The 18,300-nt window shown below is 41.1% G+C and overlaps 1 protein-coding gene across 3 annotated transcripts in view; it reads left to right on the top strand.

Annotated features, from left to right (window-relative positions):
• Window positions 1–18,300, top strand: part of ADAMTSL1 (ADAMTS like 1) — a 475,434-nt gene that overhangs the window by 313,165 nt on the left and 143,969 nt on the right. For all 3 annotated transcript variants that reach the window (XM_060102066.1, XM_060102065.1, XM_060102068.1), the window contains one exon: window positions 14,265–14,392. In XM_060102066.1, the coding sequence (XP_059958049.1) occupies window positions 14,265–14,392 (128 nt within the window). The remainder of the gene's footprint in view (window positions 1–14,264; window positions 14,393–18,300) is intronic.

The raw sequence follows: 18,300 nt of genomic DNA, 5'->3' as shown, positions 1-18,300 counted from the left end.
GGGGCACGAACCCGTATCCCCTGCATCGGCAGGCGGACTCTTAACCACTGCGCCACCAGGGAGGCCCCCTCTAAGAGTTTTATACTGTCCAGTCTTACATTTAGGTCTCAAATCCATTTTGAGTTTATTTTTGTGTATGGTATTAGGGAGTGTTCTAGTTACATTCTTTTACACGTAGCTGTCCAGTTTTCCCAGCACCACCTATTGAACAGACTGTCTTTTCTCCATTGTATATCCTTGCCTCCTTTGTCATAGATTAGTTGACCATAGGTGCGTGGGTTTATCTCTGGGCTTTCTATCTTGTTCCATTGATCTATGTTTCTGTTTTTGTGCCAGTACCGTATTCTCTTGATTACTTTAGCTTTATAGTATAGTCTGAAGTCAGGGAGTCTGATTCCTCCAGCTCCGTTTTTTTCCCTCAAGACTGCTTTGGCTATTTGGGTCTTTTGTGTCTCCATACAAATGTTAAGAGTTTTTGTTCTAGTTCTGTAAAAGATGCCATTGGTAATTTGATAGGGATTGCATTGAATCTGTAGATTGCTTTGGGTAGTAGAGTCATTTTCACAATATTGATTCTTCCAATCCAAGAACATGGTATATCTCTCCATCTGTTGGTGTCATCTTTAATTTCTTTCATCAGTGTCTTATAGTTTTCTGCATACAGGTCTTTTGTCTCCCTAGGTAGGTTTATTCCTAGGTATTTTCTTCTTTTTGTTGCAATGGTAAATGGGAGTGTTTCCTTAATTTCTCTTTCAGATTTTTCATTATTAGGATATAGGAATGCAAGAGATTTCTGTGCATTAATTTTGTATCCTGCAACTTTACCCAATTCATTGATTAGCTCTAGTAGTTTTCTGGTGGCATCTTTAGGATTCTCTATGTATAGTATCATGTCATCTTCAAACAGTGACAGTTTTACTTCTTTTCTGATTTGGATTCCCTTTATTTCTTTTTCTTCTCTGATCGCCATGGCTAGGACTTCCAAAAGTATGTTGAATAATAGTGGCGAGAGTGGACATCCTGGTCTTGTTCCTGATCTTAGAGGAAATTATTTCACTTTTTCACCATTGAAAATGATGTTTGCTGTGGGTTTGTCATATATGGCCTTTATTATGTTGAGGTAGGGTCCCTCTATGCCCACTTTCTGGAGAGTTTTTATCATAAATGGGTGTTGAATGTTATCAAAAACTTTTTCTGCATCTATTGAGATGATCATATGGTTTTTATTCTTCAATTTGTTAATATAGTGTATCACATTGATTGATTTGCGTATATTGAAGAATCCTTGCATCCCTGGGATAAATCCCACTTGATCACGGTGTATGATTCTTTTAATGTGTTGTTGGATTCTTTTTGCTAGTATTTTATTGAGGATTTTTGCATCTGTATTCATCAGTGATATTGGTCTGTAATTTTCTTTTTTTGTAGGATATTTGTCTCATTTTGGTATCAGGTTGATGGTGGCCTCATAGAATGAGTTTGGGACTGTTCCTTCCTCTGCAACTTTTTGAGAAGGATGGGTGTTAGCTCTTCTCTAAATGTTTGATAGAATTCACATGTGAAGCCAGTTGGTCCTGGACTTTTGTTTGTTGGAAGACTTTTAATCACAGTTTCAATTTCATTACTTGTGATTGGACTGTTCATATTTTCTATTTCTTCCTGGTTCAGTCTTGGAAGGTTATCCCTTTTAAGAATTTGTCCATTTCTTCCAGGTTGTCCATTATATTGGCAAAGAGTTGCTTGTAATAGTCTCTTAGCATGCTTTGTATTTCTGCGGTGTCTGTTGTAACTTCTTTTTCATTTCTAATTTTATTGAGTTGAGTCCTCTCCCTCTTTTTCTTGATGAGTCTGGCTAATGGTTTATTAATTTTGTTTATCTTCTCAAAGAACCAGCCTTTAGTTTTATTGATCTTTGCTATCGTTTTCTTTTATCTATTTCATTTATTTCTGCTCTGATGTTTATGATTTCCTTCCTTCTGCTAACTTTGGGTTTTGTTTGTTCTTCTTTCTCTATTTCCTTTAGGTGTAAGGTTAGATCATTTACTTGAGATTTTTCTTGTTTCTTGAGGTAGGCTTGTTATAGCTATAAACTTCCCTCTTAGAACTGCTTTTGCTGTATCCCAAAAGCAGTTGGGATCATAGTGTTTTCATTGTCGTTTGTCTCTAGGTATTTTTTGATTTCTTCAGTGATCTCTTGGTGATTTAGTAACATATTGTTTAGCCTCCATGTGTTTGTGTTTTTTTCCCTGTAATTCATTTCTAGTCTCATAACGTTGTGGTCAGAAAAGATGCTTGATATGATTTCAATTTTCTTAAATTTACTGAGGCTTGATTTGTGACCCAAATGTGAACTATCCTGGAGAATGTTCTGTGCGCACTTGAGAAGAAAGTGTAATCTGCTGTTTTTGGATGGAATGTCCTATAAGTATCAATTAAATCTATCTGGTCTATTGTGTCATTTAAAGCTTCTGTTTCCTTATTTATTTCATTTTGGATGATCTGTCCATTGGTGTAAGTGAGGTGTTAACATTCCCCACTATTATTGTGTTACTGTCGATTTCCTCTTTTATAGCTGTTAGCAGTTGCCTTATGTATTGAGGTGCTTCTATGTTGGGTGCATATATATTCATAATTGTTATATCTTCTTCTTGGATTGATCCCTTGATAATTATGTAGTGTCCTTGTCTCTTGTAACATTCTTTATTTTAAAGTCTATTTTATCTGATATGAGTATAGCTACTCCAGCTTTCTTTTGATTTACATTTGCATGGAATATCTTTTTCCATTCCCTCTCTTTCAGTCTGTATGTGTTCCTAGGTCTGAAGTGGGTCTCTTGTAGACAGCATATAGATGGGTCTTGTTTTTGTATCCATTCAGCAAGCATGTGTCTTTTGGTTGGAGAATTTAATCCATTAACGTTTAAGGTAATTATCGATATGTATGTTCCTATGACCATTTTGTTAATTGTTTTGGGTTTGTTTTTGTAGGTCCTTTTCTTTCCTTGTGTTTTCCACTTAGAGAAGTTCGTTTGGCATTTGTTGTAAAGCTGGTTTGGTGGTGCTGAATTCTCTTAGCTTTCACTTGTCTGTAAAGCTTTTGATTTTCCATTGAATCTGAATGAGATCTTTGCTGGATAGAGTACTCTTGGATGTAGGTTCTTCCCTTTCATCACTTTAAGTATATCATGCCACTCCCTTCTGGACTGTAGAGTTTCTGCTGAGAAATCAGCTGTTAACCTTATGGGAGTTCCCTTGTATGTTATTTGTTGTTTTTCCCTTGCTGCTTTCAATAATTTTTCTTTGTCTTTAATTTTTGCCAATTTGATTACTATGTGTCTTGGCATGTTTCTCCTTCGGTTTATCCTGTATGGGACTCGCTGTGCTTCCTGGACTTGGGTGGCTATTTCCTTTACCATGTTAGGGAAGTTTTCGACTATAATCTCTTGAAATATTTTCTCGGGTCCTTTCTCTCTCTCTTCTCCTTCTGGGACCCCTATAATGCAAATGTTGTTGCGTTTAATGTTGTCCCAGGGGTCTATTAGGCTGTCTTCATTTCTTTTCATTCTTTTTTCTTTATTCTGTTCCACAGCAGTGAATTCCACCATTCTGTCTTCCAGGTCACTTATCCGTTCTTCTGCCTCAGTTATTCTGCTATTGTTTCCTTCTAGTGTAGTTTTCATTTTACTTATTGTACTGTTCATCTCTGTTTGTTTGTTCTTTAATTCTTCTAGGTCTTTGCTAAACATTTCTTGCATCTACTAGACCTTTGCCTCCATTCTTTTTCCAAGGTCCTGGATCATCTTCACTATCATTATTCTGAATTCTTTTTCTGGAAGGTTGCCTATCTCTGTTAAGTTTTTTTTCTGGGGTTTTATCTTGTTCCTTCATCTGGTGCATAGCCCTCTGCCTTTCACTTGTCTATCTTTCTGTGAAAGTGGTTTTTGTTCCACGGGCTGCCGGATTGTAGTTCTTCTTGCTTCTGCTCTCTGCCCTCTGGTGGGTGAGGCTATCTAAGAAGCTTTCAAGTTTTGGCTTTTCGTTTTTAAAGGGTTATTAAAACAAATAAAAACTAGAATATACAACAGAGACCATAGGTGGCCCTGAAAGCCTAAACTATTTGTTATATGTCCCTTTACAGAAAAAGTGTGTGACTTCTGCCCCAGATCATTTGACATGCTACTGCCAGAGCATCTTTCTTTCAAAATTGTCCATGGTACTCCCAGGCTTAAAATTATTTTCATGTCCAGCTAGCACTTGAGGATAAGTTCCAAATGCCCTAGCATGATATACAATGCCTTTTATCATCTGATATCTGCCTGCCTCTCTTGCTTCATCTCTTACCAAATCCCCTCACTTATGGTGGAGTTCCACAGTGGTACCCACTCCCAACTTAACATTTCTACCTTGCCCACGTGTTCTCGCCTTGAGAAGTTTCAGGAACCCCGAGGTTCTGTGGCACAAGACTGTACAATTTGCAAAGTACTGCTATAGTGTGAATAAGTGCGAGAGTAGATATCTTATGGTATCCTGTCTCCCGTTACATCCAGGCCAAGGGATAAATCCTCCTCATCATCACCATCATCGCTAACATTTGTTGAGCACTTGCTTTGAGCTCTAAGCTGTTCTAAGTATTTTACAGGTGTCCATTTATTCTTACAATAACCCTTGAGGTTACTATCCCAAGTTTACAAATGTTTACAAATTGAAGCACAGAGATGTTAGATTCAGTCTGGCTCCAGGGACCCTGTTTCTTTTTATTGATTTTAACCTTAGTTGAATACATGGGCTTGCCAGTATTTTAGAAAGAAGCCATTGGGGTCAGCTAAACCTAGCATAAATTAACATGCTATCTTCTAGCCAGCTGGCTTCCAATTTGTGAGACTTTTGTTTTTATTGTGGCACATCTGTTTCAGGGAGAGCCTTTTCTTCTCTTGGTCACTCTACCTTTACATATACACCCCCAGCTGTAAAGATGCACAGTGCTCGGCACATAATAGGCACTCATAAACATTATAAATGTCACATCTGTGTTTGTGTCTCTAACCATGTATGTTTACACTGTTGATGGCCTGTGTATGTGTGTGCTTAGATAGCTCAACCACAAACAAGATGAAGCTGAACTGTTTCTTGCTTTTTGGTCACTCTGATAAATACTGAACACTTCCTGGGCCCTTCTACTCTTCACCACATTTTGAGCTGAGATTCAGGCAAAAGCTGAATTTGCATTTGGAGAGGGGGCAACCCTAGTTGAAGAATCTATGTAAATAACTCTTCCCCACATCTAATACCAGGAGGCTCATGTCATTATGGACAAATATATATGTTCAGTATTCCTACATTGGAATCCAAACTCCAGAAACAACACCTGCAAGGACACTGCTAACTTCTTTACAGAAAAGTCAGATTTTCCAAAATTGCCATAGGGAGCTGGGTTACCAAACTGGGAAGGAAAGCTGCATGAAGATTGATCCTATCCTCTGAGAAGGATCTAAACACTGCTGATAGCCCCACAATAGGGCAGGGAAGTCCCTGCTTGCTACACAACACCTTTGGTCAAAGAGTGAGCTGGTAGTCACATACTCCTCATAACTCAGCTGGTAGAAGTCTTAAAGCATTTAAACAAGGCTTTCCTAAAAGTTATGGGTTTTTTCAAAGGAATGCAGATGAACATAATGAAGAATATGAAACTAGATACTTGGAAGAAGATACTGATTCCTTCTTAGGGATGGAGAAGCAGCTCACAGGTGCCATTCCATCTATATGGAACCCTAGGGAACAGGCTAACGCCATGGAGTTTCTGCCTTTTAATCCCTAAGCTGGTCCCTGCCTTCCTTCTATTGTGTGTCTGGGTACACCCACCTCACTCCTCCACCCCCTTGGTCAAGAGGAGCAACCTAATGGTATATCAGTTAACCCTGGGGACAGTCGACAGTGGTGGAGGACAGGAAGGCTAGAATCACAGCATCTTAGTTCTACCACGTAGTAGCCACATAAGTCTAACCTCTCTGAACCTTGGTTTTCTCATCAGTTAAAACGATCATACCCACCCTGCATAAAAGTGGAGTGAAGAACAGAAATATTATCTGTAAAGTGCCTGGCACACAGTGGATACACATTTGACAGTATAATTGTCACTTAGAGATGAGACCAGTGTAACACACCATCTTCCAGGATGTCACAAAATTAGGAGTTTTACTCTTATTTTGAGGAACCCCTGGGCAATTGTTCAAAGAATAGCACTAGAAAGGTGTCTAGGAAAACACAGTGTGATTGAGAATTATCAGCCTAAATCCAGACAACAGGAGAGGATGCTTATACTCTACTGACAGTTTTTTGCTGACATTTCTGATCTGGTAGGACGGAGAATCGGTATGTTCTAAGTGTTTATACTTCCCAGAAAGCTCTGGACAGTGTTCCAAAGTGGTGTTGAGTAGGAGATGAATTAAGGAATATTTGGAAGGCTTTAGCTTGGGCAATGCAGAGTATCCACAAATGGAAACTTCTTAGAATGGAGGAGAGAATCAGATGGAAAATGCCTCCAGGGTCAATTTCAGAACCACAGTTGTGAATAATGCTATATGTAAAAGTTCATAAGCACATGAAATGCAGTTTCCAAGTTTGTAGATAATATGAAAACTGGAGGCTGGGCAGTTAGGGAGGGAAGAAGAAACCAGTTTCAATTTGGTTTGGCTTGTTTCCTTTATAGAACTAAAGGAAATGGGGAGGACAAATGTTTCTCCCTGTTGAAAAGTGTAAGAATAGCAAGTCAGAGAAAAAGGAACCATCCCAGTAAATACATAAGCTTAGCCAAAAAAAAAAAAAAGTATAGAAGATCAATGCAAGGTCACAGAAATGACTAGCATGAATCAGACAGCAGAGAACATTAGAGGACATCAGTGACAACCAGCCACTGCCCACTCTCTGAAAAGCTAGAGGGTCTCAAAAGATCCCCCTAGCAGTTAATTTATTCTTCCTAGAAAAGTGGTCCTAGCAAATAGCAGTTCTGAAAAAGTGGTTAACATTTTCGTATAAATGAGGAAGATCCTGAAACAAACCAGAAACGAAAGTGCTTCCATGTTCTAGGTCAGGGTCAGCAAACTTTTCTTGTAAAGGGCCGGATAGTAAACATTTTAGCTTTGCAGGCAATCCCGTCTCTGCCTCAACCACTCAATTCTGCCAATGTAGAGTAAAAGCAGCCATAGAAAGTTCTTAATCTGGTGGCCGCATGCCAATAAAACTTTATTTACAAAAGCAGGTGGCAGCCGACTGGAGTTTGGTGATCTCTATTCAAGGTAAACAGGGAATCCAGTCAGAGTCATTTCATGCAGAGGTCTCTAGTTTGAAATGAATTACCCAGCAGGCAGATAGAACTACTCATATTAGCAAATTCAAGACTTTATGATTTTCTTAAGAGAAGGAAGCTGAAGTGTTTGGCAGAAAGTATTAGGACAGTGTTAAGAGTGTGTGGTTAGGTGACGTTTCCCATTCCAAAAATATTTTCTATACTTCCACCTGGAGCAGTCATGGAGCTTCCGGCATTAAATAACTTTTAGTTGCAGTTAAATTAAAAACAGCCAAGGTTAAAAAAAAAAGTTACCCTCACCAAATGGTGATACAGAACTCTTCATGAACTTCAAATCTGTTCCCTAAAATATCTGTACAGGACAAAGCTCTCCCTTGCAAGTCTCTGGGCTACTATATTTTTTAGTTTTGGAAAAAAATGCTTGCTCGTGGAGGACGTCTTCTCACAGCATTCTTTCTGTCCTCCAGCTTCAAGCTACTTAAAATCCAGAATGTTCTTGTTAGTGACTGTCCATTTCCCTGAGTAACTACAAATCTTCGCACAACTTACCCCCAACCCAAAATAAAGCCAAACCACAGGCCTTCCTATTAGGCCCCAGTGGATGCTTGAATAGAGTCAGTTTTTTTAAAAGGTCAAAGGTCATTCCCCATTCCTGATTCCCTGCACCAGCTGAGCGAGCTACTTAACTTCTCTGAGCTTTTGCATCCTCTCTAAAATGCGATGATAATATCAATCTAGTAACATGATAGAATAAAAAACTGTATAAAATTTGTCCACTTATCTACTAGATACCTGTTCCCACCCTCCCTTTGTGGTAGATTTGATTATCCTAATCTTAGGAATCCCTAAGCAGAAAAAAGAAAAAAACAAAAACAAATCTGCATTTCAGGGTAAGGAAAAGACCTCAACATGTCCCCCTAGGAGTTGGGAGCTGACGTTCTTTGCACAGTACCCCTTAACTTACTCGCTTCTAAGCGCACTTTTTTCCAATTTTTATTCTTTTACTCTTATTTCTATACTTTTTTGCAATTGCAGAATTCTGGCTTTTTTTCTTTTAAGTGTTCTAAGATTTCAGTATTTGGTTCATAGTGTTAAAACAGTTATGGAAACAACTAGTTGTCCTTATTCCAAGATTCCTGAGTCAAGAATGGAATTGAGGCAGCTGCCAACCCAGTGTGCCATGTGGCCTCAGTCCTCTCCTCCTCTTTCCCATCCCCAGGGCTGCCACCAAGGTAAACACACGGGGGCCCATGCCCCGCTCTCTCACAGGGCAAATGCCTTACCACCTGGCCATGGCCCTGACTTATGTTTTTTTTCTTGAAAACGCTACATTTCTCAGTCATTTACCCATGTCAAAGCAGCTCCTCACAACGTCCAGAATACATAGGTTCAGACATGAAGAGTGAATGATGATGGCAATGGTGATGTCGACAACAACAACTAAATAATAATAGTAACCTGCACTTCTGTAGTATTTACTATGTCAAGTACTTTTCTATGTTCTTGAAATACCCGAACTCACGTAGCATATTCACAACAACCCTAGGTTGGTGCAGTAATTCTCCTCATTCTATAGATGAGAAAACTGTGTCACTGAGAAGTAAATTACTAGTCCAAGGTTACAAAGCTACTGTGTAGTACAGCTGGGGTTGGGACCCAGTCACCGTGACTCTGGAGTCTGTGCTCTTATCCAGTGTGCTATATTGTCAAAATGATCATTTTCAGCTCCATTGCTTTGGAGGTCACTAAATAAGTCTTTATTAAGTATTTATTCAGCATGCCAGCACTATACTGAATACTGAAGAGAGAACTATGAAAGAAGTAGGAGTCCCAGCCCTTGAAGTATTCATTTACAATCTAACTGAAGGAACGAGATGTTGTAGAATGGAAAGGGCTTTGTAGTACAATTTAAAACCACTCTGGAAGATCAGGAAGGGAAGGGATTCTTGTGGACTGTGGTAACAGGAGGTTGGACTTGAACTTACTCTTAAGGGACGGGGAGAATTTGGAAGGACCAACAGGAGGAGGAAGAACATGAACTCTGTCCAAAACTAATGACAAGGAGAGTCAAAGAGGCCATCTTGAATGGAAAGACAAGTTTGTGTTGGGATGTGGGACAGATAAGTTTGAAAAGATGAGGAAGACACTGTTCTAAAAAGAAAGGATGTACCTATAATTTCTAGGTTCTAGTCGTGTGGTGAGACCTAAAATGGGTTTAAGAATGATTTGTTAGGGTGAGAGGGCTGAGATGGTACATCATGGCCGATGTAACAAATGGGTATTTCTGTGTCCAGAGCTTGAAATGTTCCTCTGACAACTGGAAATTCCAAGGAGGACTTTCAAGATGGTAATGTAGGTTACCCACACCTGTACCATCAAAAATTACTAATTTACTAGATGTATCTGATGCTTAAGCTGATACTTTTTTACTTAGAAAACAGTAAGACACTGTTTCTTAGAAATAGGTCCTTAGAAACAGTAAGCTCACTCCTTTATTTGATCCTCACAAGTACTCTCTGAGGTGTTATCCTCAATTTGCAGAAGGGGGCTTCCCTGGTGGCGCAGTGGTTGGGAGTCTGCCTGCCGGTGCAGGGGACGCGGGTTCGTGCCCCGGTCCGGGAGGATCCCACGTGCCGCGGAGCGGCTGGGCCTGTGGGCCATTGTCGCTGAGCCTGCGTGTCCGAAGCCTGTGCTCCGCAACGGGAGAGGCCACAGCAGTGAGAGGCCCGTGTACCGCAAAAAAAAAAAAAAGAAAAAAAATTTGCAGAAGGAAGTTAGAGGCTCGCAGAGCTGAAAGGCTTGCCCAGGAACACCACATGAGTCTATGTCTCTTGACTGAAGTCAGGAAGCCTTCCCCTCTACCACAGTTTCACATGGTTGGTTGTAGACATGACTTTGAGAGGTGAGCCTGTACAAGACAGTGGTGTCACCATGGAGCCAAGGATTTAGAAGGCATCATGATGTCACCCCACACACAGGATTGCTAGAGCCTTTCCTCTAGACACCCAGAGCAGCCTCCTTTTCAAATGAGAGTGCCTTCTGACTATGCATTGCAAATGCAGAGGAGAGAATTCCACCACAAGGAGCTTGTGCTTGGTAGGACTGGCCCACGAGCACTTTGTCCATATCCTACTCGTTTGGACAACAAGGGCTTCACTTGTGTAACTAAAACAATTATCTGTATTCTCTCAAGTTGTCTTTAATTTGTAGAATGCTTGAGAAGACAAGCTGTCACAAAGAAGCTTACAAGTAAAGGCCACGAGAAAAGCAAAACTGTGCTTTCATTTTCTAGCTAAAAATAATGACCAAAGAAATAAAGCAGTAAGTTTTAGCCTAGTAAACCAAAAGGGATTGTGGGTATGGGAGAAAAGCAGAGAGTATTAATATACCTAATATGACCACAGTACTATTTGCTATGTATGTCTTAATTATGCCCCAATCCACATCCCCTCATCCTCTAATTCCATAAATTCCAAAACAACCCCGAGAAATCTTTCTGGTTTTGTTTGGAAAGCAGCAGTATGTTTCTGTGCCTGTGCATTCTAAAACAGGCCTGTCAAATTTGAAACCTAAATTCAAGCTGACAGAAGTCAGCTACCAACAAATTAAGTTAAATTAATAGAGTTGATGCCTGAAATACAAAAAAAAAAAATGATTTTTACCCCAGGAATCTCTCTCCGTATATGCCAGGCTAGATAGAGAGACTAAAGCAAACCTCAGTCTCCAGCAAGCACTTTCCTTTGCCTTGTCATGTTTCCTAGAGAGTCCTGCATGGGAAGCCTCTCCAGAAGTATTGTTCCCCCTAGTGGCAGCCTCCAAACTCCATCTACCAATTTTATGGGCATATTAAAGACCTGAGAGATTGGAAAAAAGTACTGGAACAAGAAACCCTATTTCAAATCCCTACTCGCACACCAAATAATTATGTACCTCCTTGAGCTAAAGAGTTCAGTTTTATGACTAGAAACAATTTCTAAGTATACACAATAAATGAGAAATTCAGATTTTGTCCCATGTAGATTTTACCTTAAGACAATATTTAAGACTGATTTATGAAGGCAAATATTTTAGCTTCTTTATCTTTGTATACATTTTACAGAATAGAAGAATATATGAATGCTAAATTTTGAGATCTAGATTCCTTTTTTTCCCATTCCCATTATTCCCATCTTAGTTCAGACCCTCATGGCTTTGTGCCCAGTGTGATGGAGGTCCCCCTTCTCTTCACCAACTTTGTGGGAATTCTTTTCCAGGCTTCGTACAGGCAGGAAGCATCAAGGCTCACTCAGTAGCACCGGTGCCTGAAGGAACTGATGCAGCTATAAAAGCTAACCACCACCTAAAAAAAGTTACATGTGTCGGGCCCAGTGTGGGAGTGGGATTTACAACTCCCTGCATGAGATCAGGCAGGTGCAGTAGTTCTACGGGAAGAAAAAATGATCTGAATATACAGAGCTAATAAATTGTCTGGCGGGGGGATATTGGCCCATATCGTGAGCCCCTCTCCCTTTCTTCCTCACAACCTTTTCATCCCCTGTCCTTCCTCACATTTAATTCTTCATTCAGGGTGTCCAACATTACCAACAGAAGGGTCATTGGAAATACCAAAAGGTGGTCTGCAGCTTCCTTATATACCTCATTTTAACTGTTCCTTCTGCTGGATAAGAAAACATACTTCAACTGGGGTTTAGAACGTGATAAGCTGAAATGTAGAAAAAAGAAGGGATTTGCCAATGGTAAAACTTAGAAACTAAATCAAGTTCAGAAGACCTGTCTTCTAGTCTTGTGCTCTAAATGTTCACTTCAAGAACCCCTTCTGACAGGGCTCTGATAGGGAAGGAACTATGCCAACAGACTTAGGAATTTAGCAACTCTTAATCCCTGCCTTTTGAAGATGGTAAAACTGATTAATGATCCACTAAGTTCAGTCATCATAAATTGTCAGTTCTAATGAAATTTGGTTAAGCCTGCTTTCAATATTCCCGTTTGGAAATTCTTTTGGAGGCATCCATGTTCCTGGGACATCATAAAGATTTAAATCATTAAGTCAATGTTTCATTTTTTTAATCTAAAACAGCCTGAACACCTGAAAAGATTTAGCAATGATACTATGATGCATCTATTAAGATTCCTACAGAACAACAGTGATATTATTACTTAAATATTGTATGGCTTACTAAAGATAAGCAAATTATATAATCATCTTTCTCTTATTAGCTCTTTGAAATAAACTAAGCAGTTAGTATGTAATTGTTGACTTTGAGAGAAAACACCTAATATGGGTGAATGAATGAATGAATGGGTGGATGAGTTCTATCACAATGTCTCGTAGCCTCTCTGTCATCCCCCACAAAGTTGCAGCTCTAGTTCAATGCCACAGAAGCTAAACTGTCCCTGTAATAGCAGTGATGGTCTGGAATGGCACTGAATCAAACACAAACCATCCAGAAACTTCCCTTTAGGTGAAATTTTCTATTTCCTTCCCTATGTATGGGCTATGGCTATGTATGGGCAGTTCAGTTTTATCTGAACTGCCCATACATAGCCAAATTGAAGAATGATTGATGTAAGCCTTGCTTTTTCTCTCTCCTGCCTTTCCTCCAAGAGGAGGTAAGAAAAAGCAAAGCAAGAGGTCCACGGCCAAAAGCAGAGCTGGGAGACTGCTGCTGGGACAGGAGATGTGACTCCTAGTCTTAATTTCACCACTAAGTCTTGTGAGTTCCCTGACCTTTTCATGATTTTTTTTCCCTTTCCTGAAAAATGACCCCTTGTCTTCTTTCTTCCTCTGGATGGATGTTAACATGATATTAGGTGAACAGTTCTTGGAGCCTTTGGAAATCAGAGAGGTGGAAATAATCACAAAGATGGAAATGACTGACTGCAGGAACCCCAAAGCCACCGCTAAATCATTTCTGTGCTATTGAATGATTTATTGACCTAAGGCCCTGCCAGGTCTGACACTGGATCTCTGAAGTTCCCATCCATTCCTCCACCCAACCCTTCTAGATTCCCACCTCCACATACACACTCCAGTTATCATCAGCCTCATCAAGACATCAGCTTCAAGTCATCATTAGACATTAATCCGCTTAACTGCCATCATGTCACAGGTAGTTCTTAGAAATGGCATGAATCTAGAAAAGAAAAAATAGTAGACTGAGAGAGGAGTGGATTCTGAGTCTCATGGAAGGTACTCACAATCTGATTCTTATAATTCTTTTCAGGTAAAGTATCTGAACTATGTGGTGATTATTCTGGAATTTTCTCTACCATGACCCTGAAGGGTAGGCTTTACCTTCATTCTGCTGGCACCTTCACTACAAAGAGCCCTCTGCCAAGCATTGTGGGAAATAAAACAATAAGGTCTAATTTCTGTGCCCAATGATATTTACAGACTAATGAAGGCAATAGAATTGAGATACAGTTACACATACAATTTCCTTCAAACGTGTGCATCAAGATCCTCTCGTTAGTATTCAATTTGGCTGCTTCTCTCCCACCTCCGAGCCTTAACAGATGCCTTTCTCCGTATCTGGAAGCTCTGTCTACTTTCCACCATCCAGCCAAGCCCCACTCCTCCTTTATAACTTTGCTTTTCCTGAAGAAGCCTTCCCCAAATCCATCTGCAGCATTCGTTCTAGCATCTCCTCTCACCCCCGCTGTGTGTGTTACGTGTATTCAGCACACATATGCTGCCTGCTCCAACTGTTAGCATTTAGTCCAAGTAATCAACAAATTGCATGAGCAATCCAAAAGCTCCTTATTTGGGCTTGCTAACAGAATCACACCCATCAAAGTGGCAAGAGAGGCTGGTTTCCTGAGTGTCACTGTGGCTGGTTTGTGCCTGTTGTTAAAACAGGGTTCTGACTACCCCTGAGGTTCCTTCCAGCTTTACCAATATCCAATGCCAAAAAGGAGTCAACCGACCTGACCGGGCCTACATTTCTTTTCTGTTGCTCCAGGATTCTTCTACAGCCAGATGATTCCTTACAGATCCTGGCCCCCGTGGAAGCTGATGTGGGTTTCTACACTTGTAATGCCACAAATGCCTTGGGATATGACTCTGTCTCCATTGCCGTCACATTAGCAGGTAATGTGGAAATCCCTGTTCAATTCAGAAACCGTTGACTGGTGCCTACAATGTGCCAAGCAGGCCCAGGGACACAGACATAAATGAGATCCATACCCTGCCTCCGGAAGTTTATAATCTGTAATTGTAATCAAATAGAGATAAAGTGTACTGTGAGATAGAATGAAATAAGTGCTGATAACCAAAGAGGGTGCAGTTTCACTCTACCTGAGAGGTCTTAGACTTGGAGTAGAATTTTGATAAACAGAGATGCAGGAAATACTCCAGGCAGAGTGAACATGAGCAAAGGAGATGTATACAAGTAAGTAGCCTGTTGGGGAACATGAATCATGACCTAAGATCATTGAATGATCTTTTCATTTCTCCTCCGTCCACCTGTTGCAAAGAAGACTTGAAGACCTGGGTAGTTGGAATTCTGTGGCTGTGGGTTGGAGCACAAGTGTTCTTCTCTGAGACTGTTTATTTCAACCTCTTGGTCTAATACACCTGCCTACACTTTACCTTTATCCATAGAGGTTAGGCAAACCATTCTACACATAGCAACTTCAGAAAATTGCGATTCAGAGTACCATGTCTCCCAAGGTTGTGGTCTCGTAGTAAGGTACCCTTATAAAACACCTCTTACATAGGACAGATCCTTGCCTTTGAAACTGAAAGAGACCTTAGATACCAGCTAGACCAGAGCCCTCAGTTCTCAGAGGCCAGGCAACCCGAGGTCACATAGCCGCTCAGCTGGTGGCAGGGAAAAAGGGAACTGAGGTCTCCTGACCCCCAGATCATTCTTCCTCCTTCTCCCCACTTCTGCTACCAACCCGGGCTCCCTTTCCTCAGATCTGGGCCGTGCAGCCTTTGTGGCGGTGTGTTGCATGTGTTTGTATTTATTCTTTTCCATTGCCTCTCCCATCAGATGATTCAGTAGATGCTAGAAAAGCCGACATCACCCCACACTGACCTCATCCGTCCACGCCGGGATTATGTTGTCACACTGTTCTCCAGTCACACATGCTACTCCCTTGCATATCTGTTTAGCAACAGTATATCTACCCCATGACCTAAGGCTGATCTGGGAAGGGACCTTGAGCGGGACGCTTTGCAGAGAGGATGAAAGTCAACAAAGAATAAGGCGAGCTAAGGGGCCCTGGGGTGGATTACAGACTGACACTAATGCCTATTTGTGTGTGTGTGTGTGAATAGAACATTTGCTTTGCTCCTAATGTATTCCAGTCACAATCTTTATGCCCCTCTTCGTTATACAGAGTCCCGATGCTCGGCACCCGTCTGGTTAATTCTCTTGTGCCTTACCCCCTCCCATCTGCCTTGGCCAGGGTACTGCTGACACCCTTCCAACTGCTGGCAAGCAGGGCTCTTACAGAATTAACTCTCTTGTTTATATTTATCCAGATACGGTTCAGCTCTGTCACAGACTAAATACCCTTTGTTCACCTGAATTTAATACGATTCACGGAAACCTGTCTGGAATTAAGCAAAGCAATTGTAACATCAGGCTTGTCTTCAGCTCTTTGAAGAGGAGCTATTGGAGGCTGCCAAAATATTCAAAGCCAGGGAAGAAAGAGAGCAGCCAGAGAGGCACCGGGGGGGAAAGGGAGAAAAGGAGCTGAGTGATGAAGTAGTGCACGCACACCACACCCAGGGCTTAGGAAGCTGCATCCATGGGCTTCAGTGGTGGGGTTTGTTCAGGTTTGCTAGCAGATCTGTCACACAGTCCCTCTGAAAGGTAAGGCCCAAAATGGATACGCTGCTTTCAGACTGTATTTGTGTCTTTACCTGGGATTATTGTCTAGCCTGGTGTCAACGTCTGCACTTACAGTTTTAAGTGACTCACACCCTCTGCCAAATAATACTGACGAAGAGCAGCAAGTTAGACCCGAGTTTTGTGACTCGTGACGCTTACAGACTAGTGAAGGCAATAGATGCATGCGTGACTACCTCGAATGCAGAGACAGTTACAGTCTCCTTCAAAGGTACCCCGCATAGGCGTATAAGATACAACCTAAATAAAACGTAAATGGGTGCGGGGCGGCGGTTTGCAGGGGATAGATGTGGCGCATTTCTAAATCTTATTACCAGTTATACTGTTCATTAACCGTGTGACCTCGAACAAAGTGTATAACCTCAAGTCTTCTCAGCTGTAAGAGTGAAATTATTCCTATTTTACAGGATTGTTGTGAGGTTAAATAAGATTGCACGTGTGAAAAAGCCCTTAGCCCAATGTCAGGCACATAGTTCACACTCAGTAAATGTTTCCTTTTCTTTCTCTAGCTCTCCTAAAATGAAACGCATCCTGAAAACAATTTTAAAATGTGTAAAACATTAGCCCAACTTTGCTTCCACGTATTTTCCACTGTAAGTCTTCACACTGAAAATTTTCAAGTACGGACTTAGGATTTACCTCGTGGTAAATCTCAGTGCTGTGCTTTTAAAGACATTGTACAGTTTTTTCTGGTTTTTTTTTTTCTTTTTTGGTTTTTTTACCTTGACTTCAATATAAATGTAGGCCAAAAGGAAAAACAAGAGTTTTCTTGAGGCTCAAGCACTCAGGTATCTCCATGATTTTATAAGAAATGTGTGGATTTTGGCCTTGCCTACGCACCTGAATCAACCAGATGCAGGGAAATTTGTTCATAGTAATTCACAAGAGCAGGCATAGCATGGCAGTTAAGCCTGCAGGCTCTGGAGCCTCATGGTCTGGATTTGAATCCTGACTCTGTCACATCCAAGCTACATAACCCTGAGCAGCTTCTTTACACTCTCTGACTCAGTTTCTTTATTTGTCATATGGTGATAATAATAGTGTTTGACTCAGAAGGTTCTTGTGGAGATTAAATGCCTTCATCATGTAAAATGCTTATAAGTATGCCTAGCATGTAGCAAGCACTCAATACTCGTTAGCTCTTATTATTATTGTGAGGATAAAACAAAAGCCAGGTTATTTTTACAGTAGGGGAAATTCCTTTTCCGAGACCAGAACTCTCACAAACCCTTTGTAGAGCACCTCACTCTAATGTCTCAGCATCTCAATATCAAGGGGGAAGCTGAATTAGCTATCTGAAAAGCGGTTGGAGTGCCTGGGTCCAGAGCAAGGGAGGTGGCTACACGAGGAACATTTCACATGAGCCAGAGGAAGGGAGGTCTGGTGAACCCTCCCTGGCCCATAAGTGGACCTCTCCTGTTGAGTTGCCCCATCCTCTGAGTTGAGTGTGTTGTCAATTCTGCTTCTTAGGTTCATTGTAGGTCCATCGGTACTCTCTACACAGTTTTTGCTTAAACATATAAACACCATTTAGTTTTAGACACACCAAACCTTCCTTGCTCTGCCCTGTTTGAGCCTAAGATATTGCCTTTAGAGCCCTTTGCTTCTCTCCAGACTCATCAGTATGTGTTGATTTTATGTTTTAAGTCCCAAAGGTTTGAGAGTACTTTGCGAGTATGTCTCAGCGTGGAGATGGCTGACGTTTCCCTGGTTCTGGAAACTCACAGCCATGTAGACCCAGTGGCACAAAATTCCCCTCTGTCCTAAACTGACTTAATTGGATGCCTGTTTCACTGCTCAGAAGGTAAATGAGAGGGGAGGGTAGCAGGGGCTAGGGAGGAGTATAAGAATGTCACCAAAATGTCACATGCCTAACATGTTGAAGAACTGATTACTTTGTGTGTGGTTATAAACACAGGTAAAGAAGAGTTTCTGGTGTGTGCAAAGACAGGCACTAAGATTGGAGAGCCATCTTGACTAGTCAGATTCAGCACTCAGCCAGAGTTGCTCAGAAGGCTTCCAGATCTGAATGGTGTAGGGCAGCGTTTTGAAGGAAAGCAGTAGTTTCCTGGTAAATTGCTTCAGTCTGGATCAGTGGAGGGGAGCTTTACTCACCAATGCAGATGAGGCTTGTCCA

This window comes from Mesoplodon densirostris, chromosome 6 (assembly GCF_025265405.1).
Source record: "Mesoplodon densirostris isolate mMesDen1 chromosome 6, mMesDen1 primary haplotype, whole genome shotgun sequence".
NCBI lineage: Eukaryota > Metazoa > Chordata > Mammalia > Artiodactyla > Ziphiidae > Mesoplodon > Mesoplodon densirostris.
Note: the sequence above shows the minus strand (reverse complement) of the source record. Positions and strands in the feature narration are given on the sequence as shown.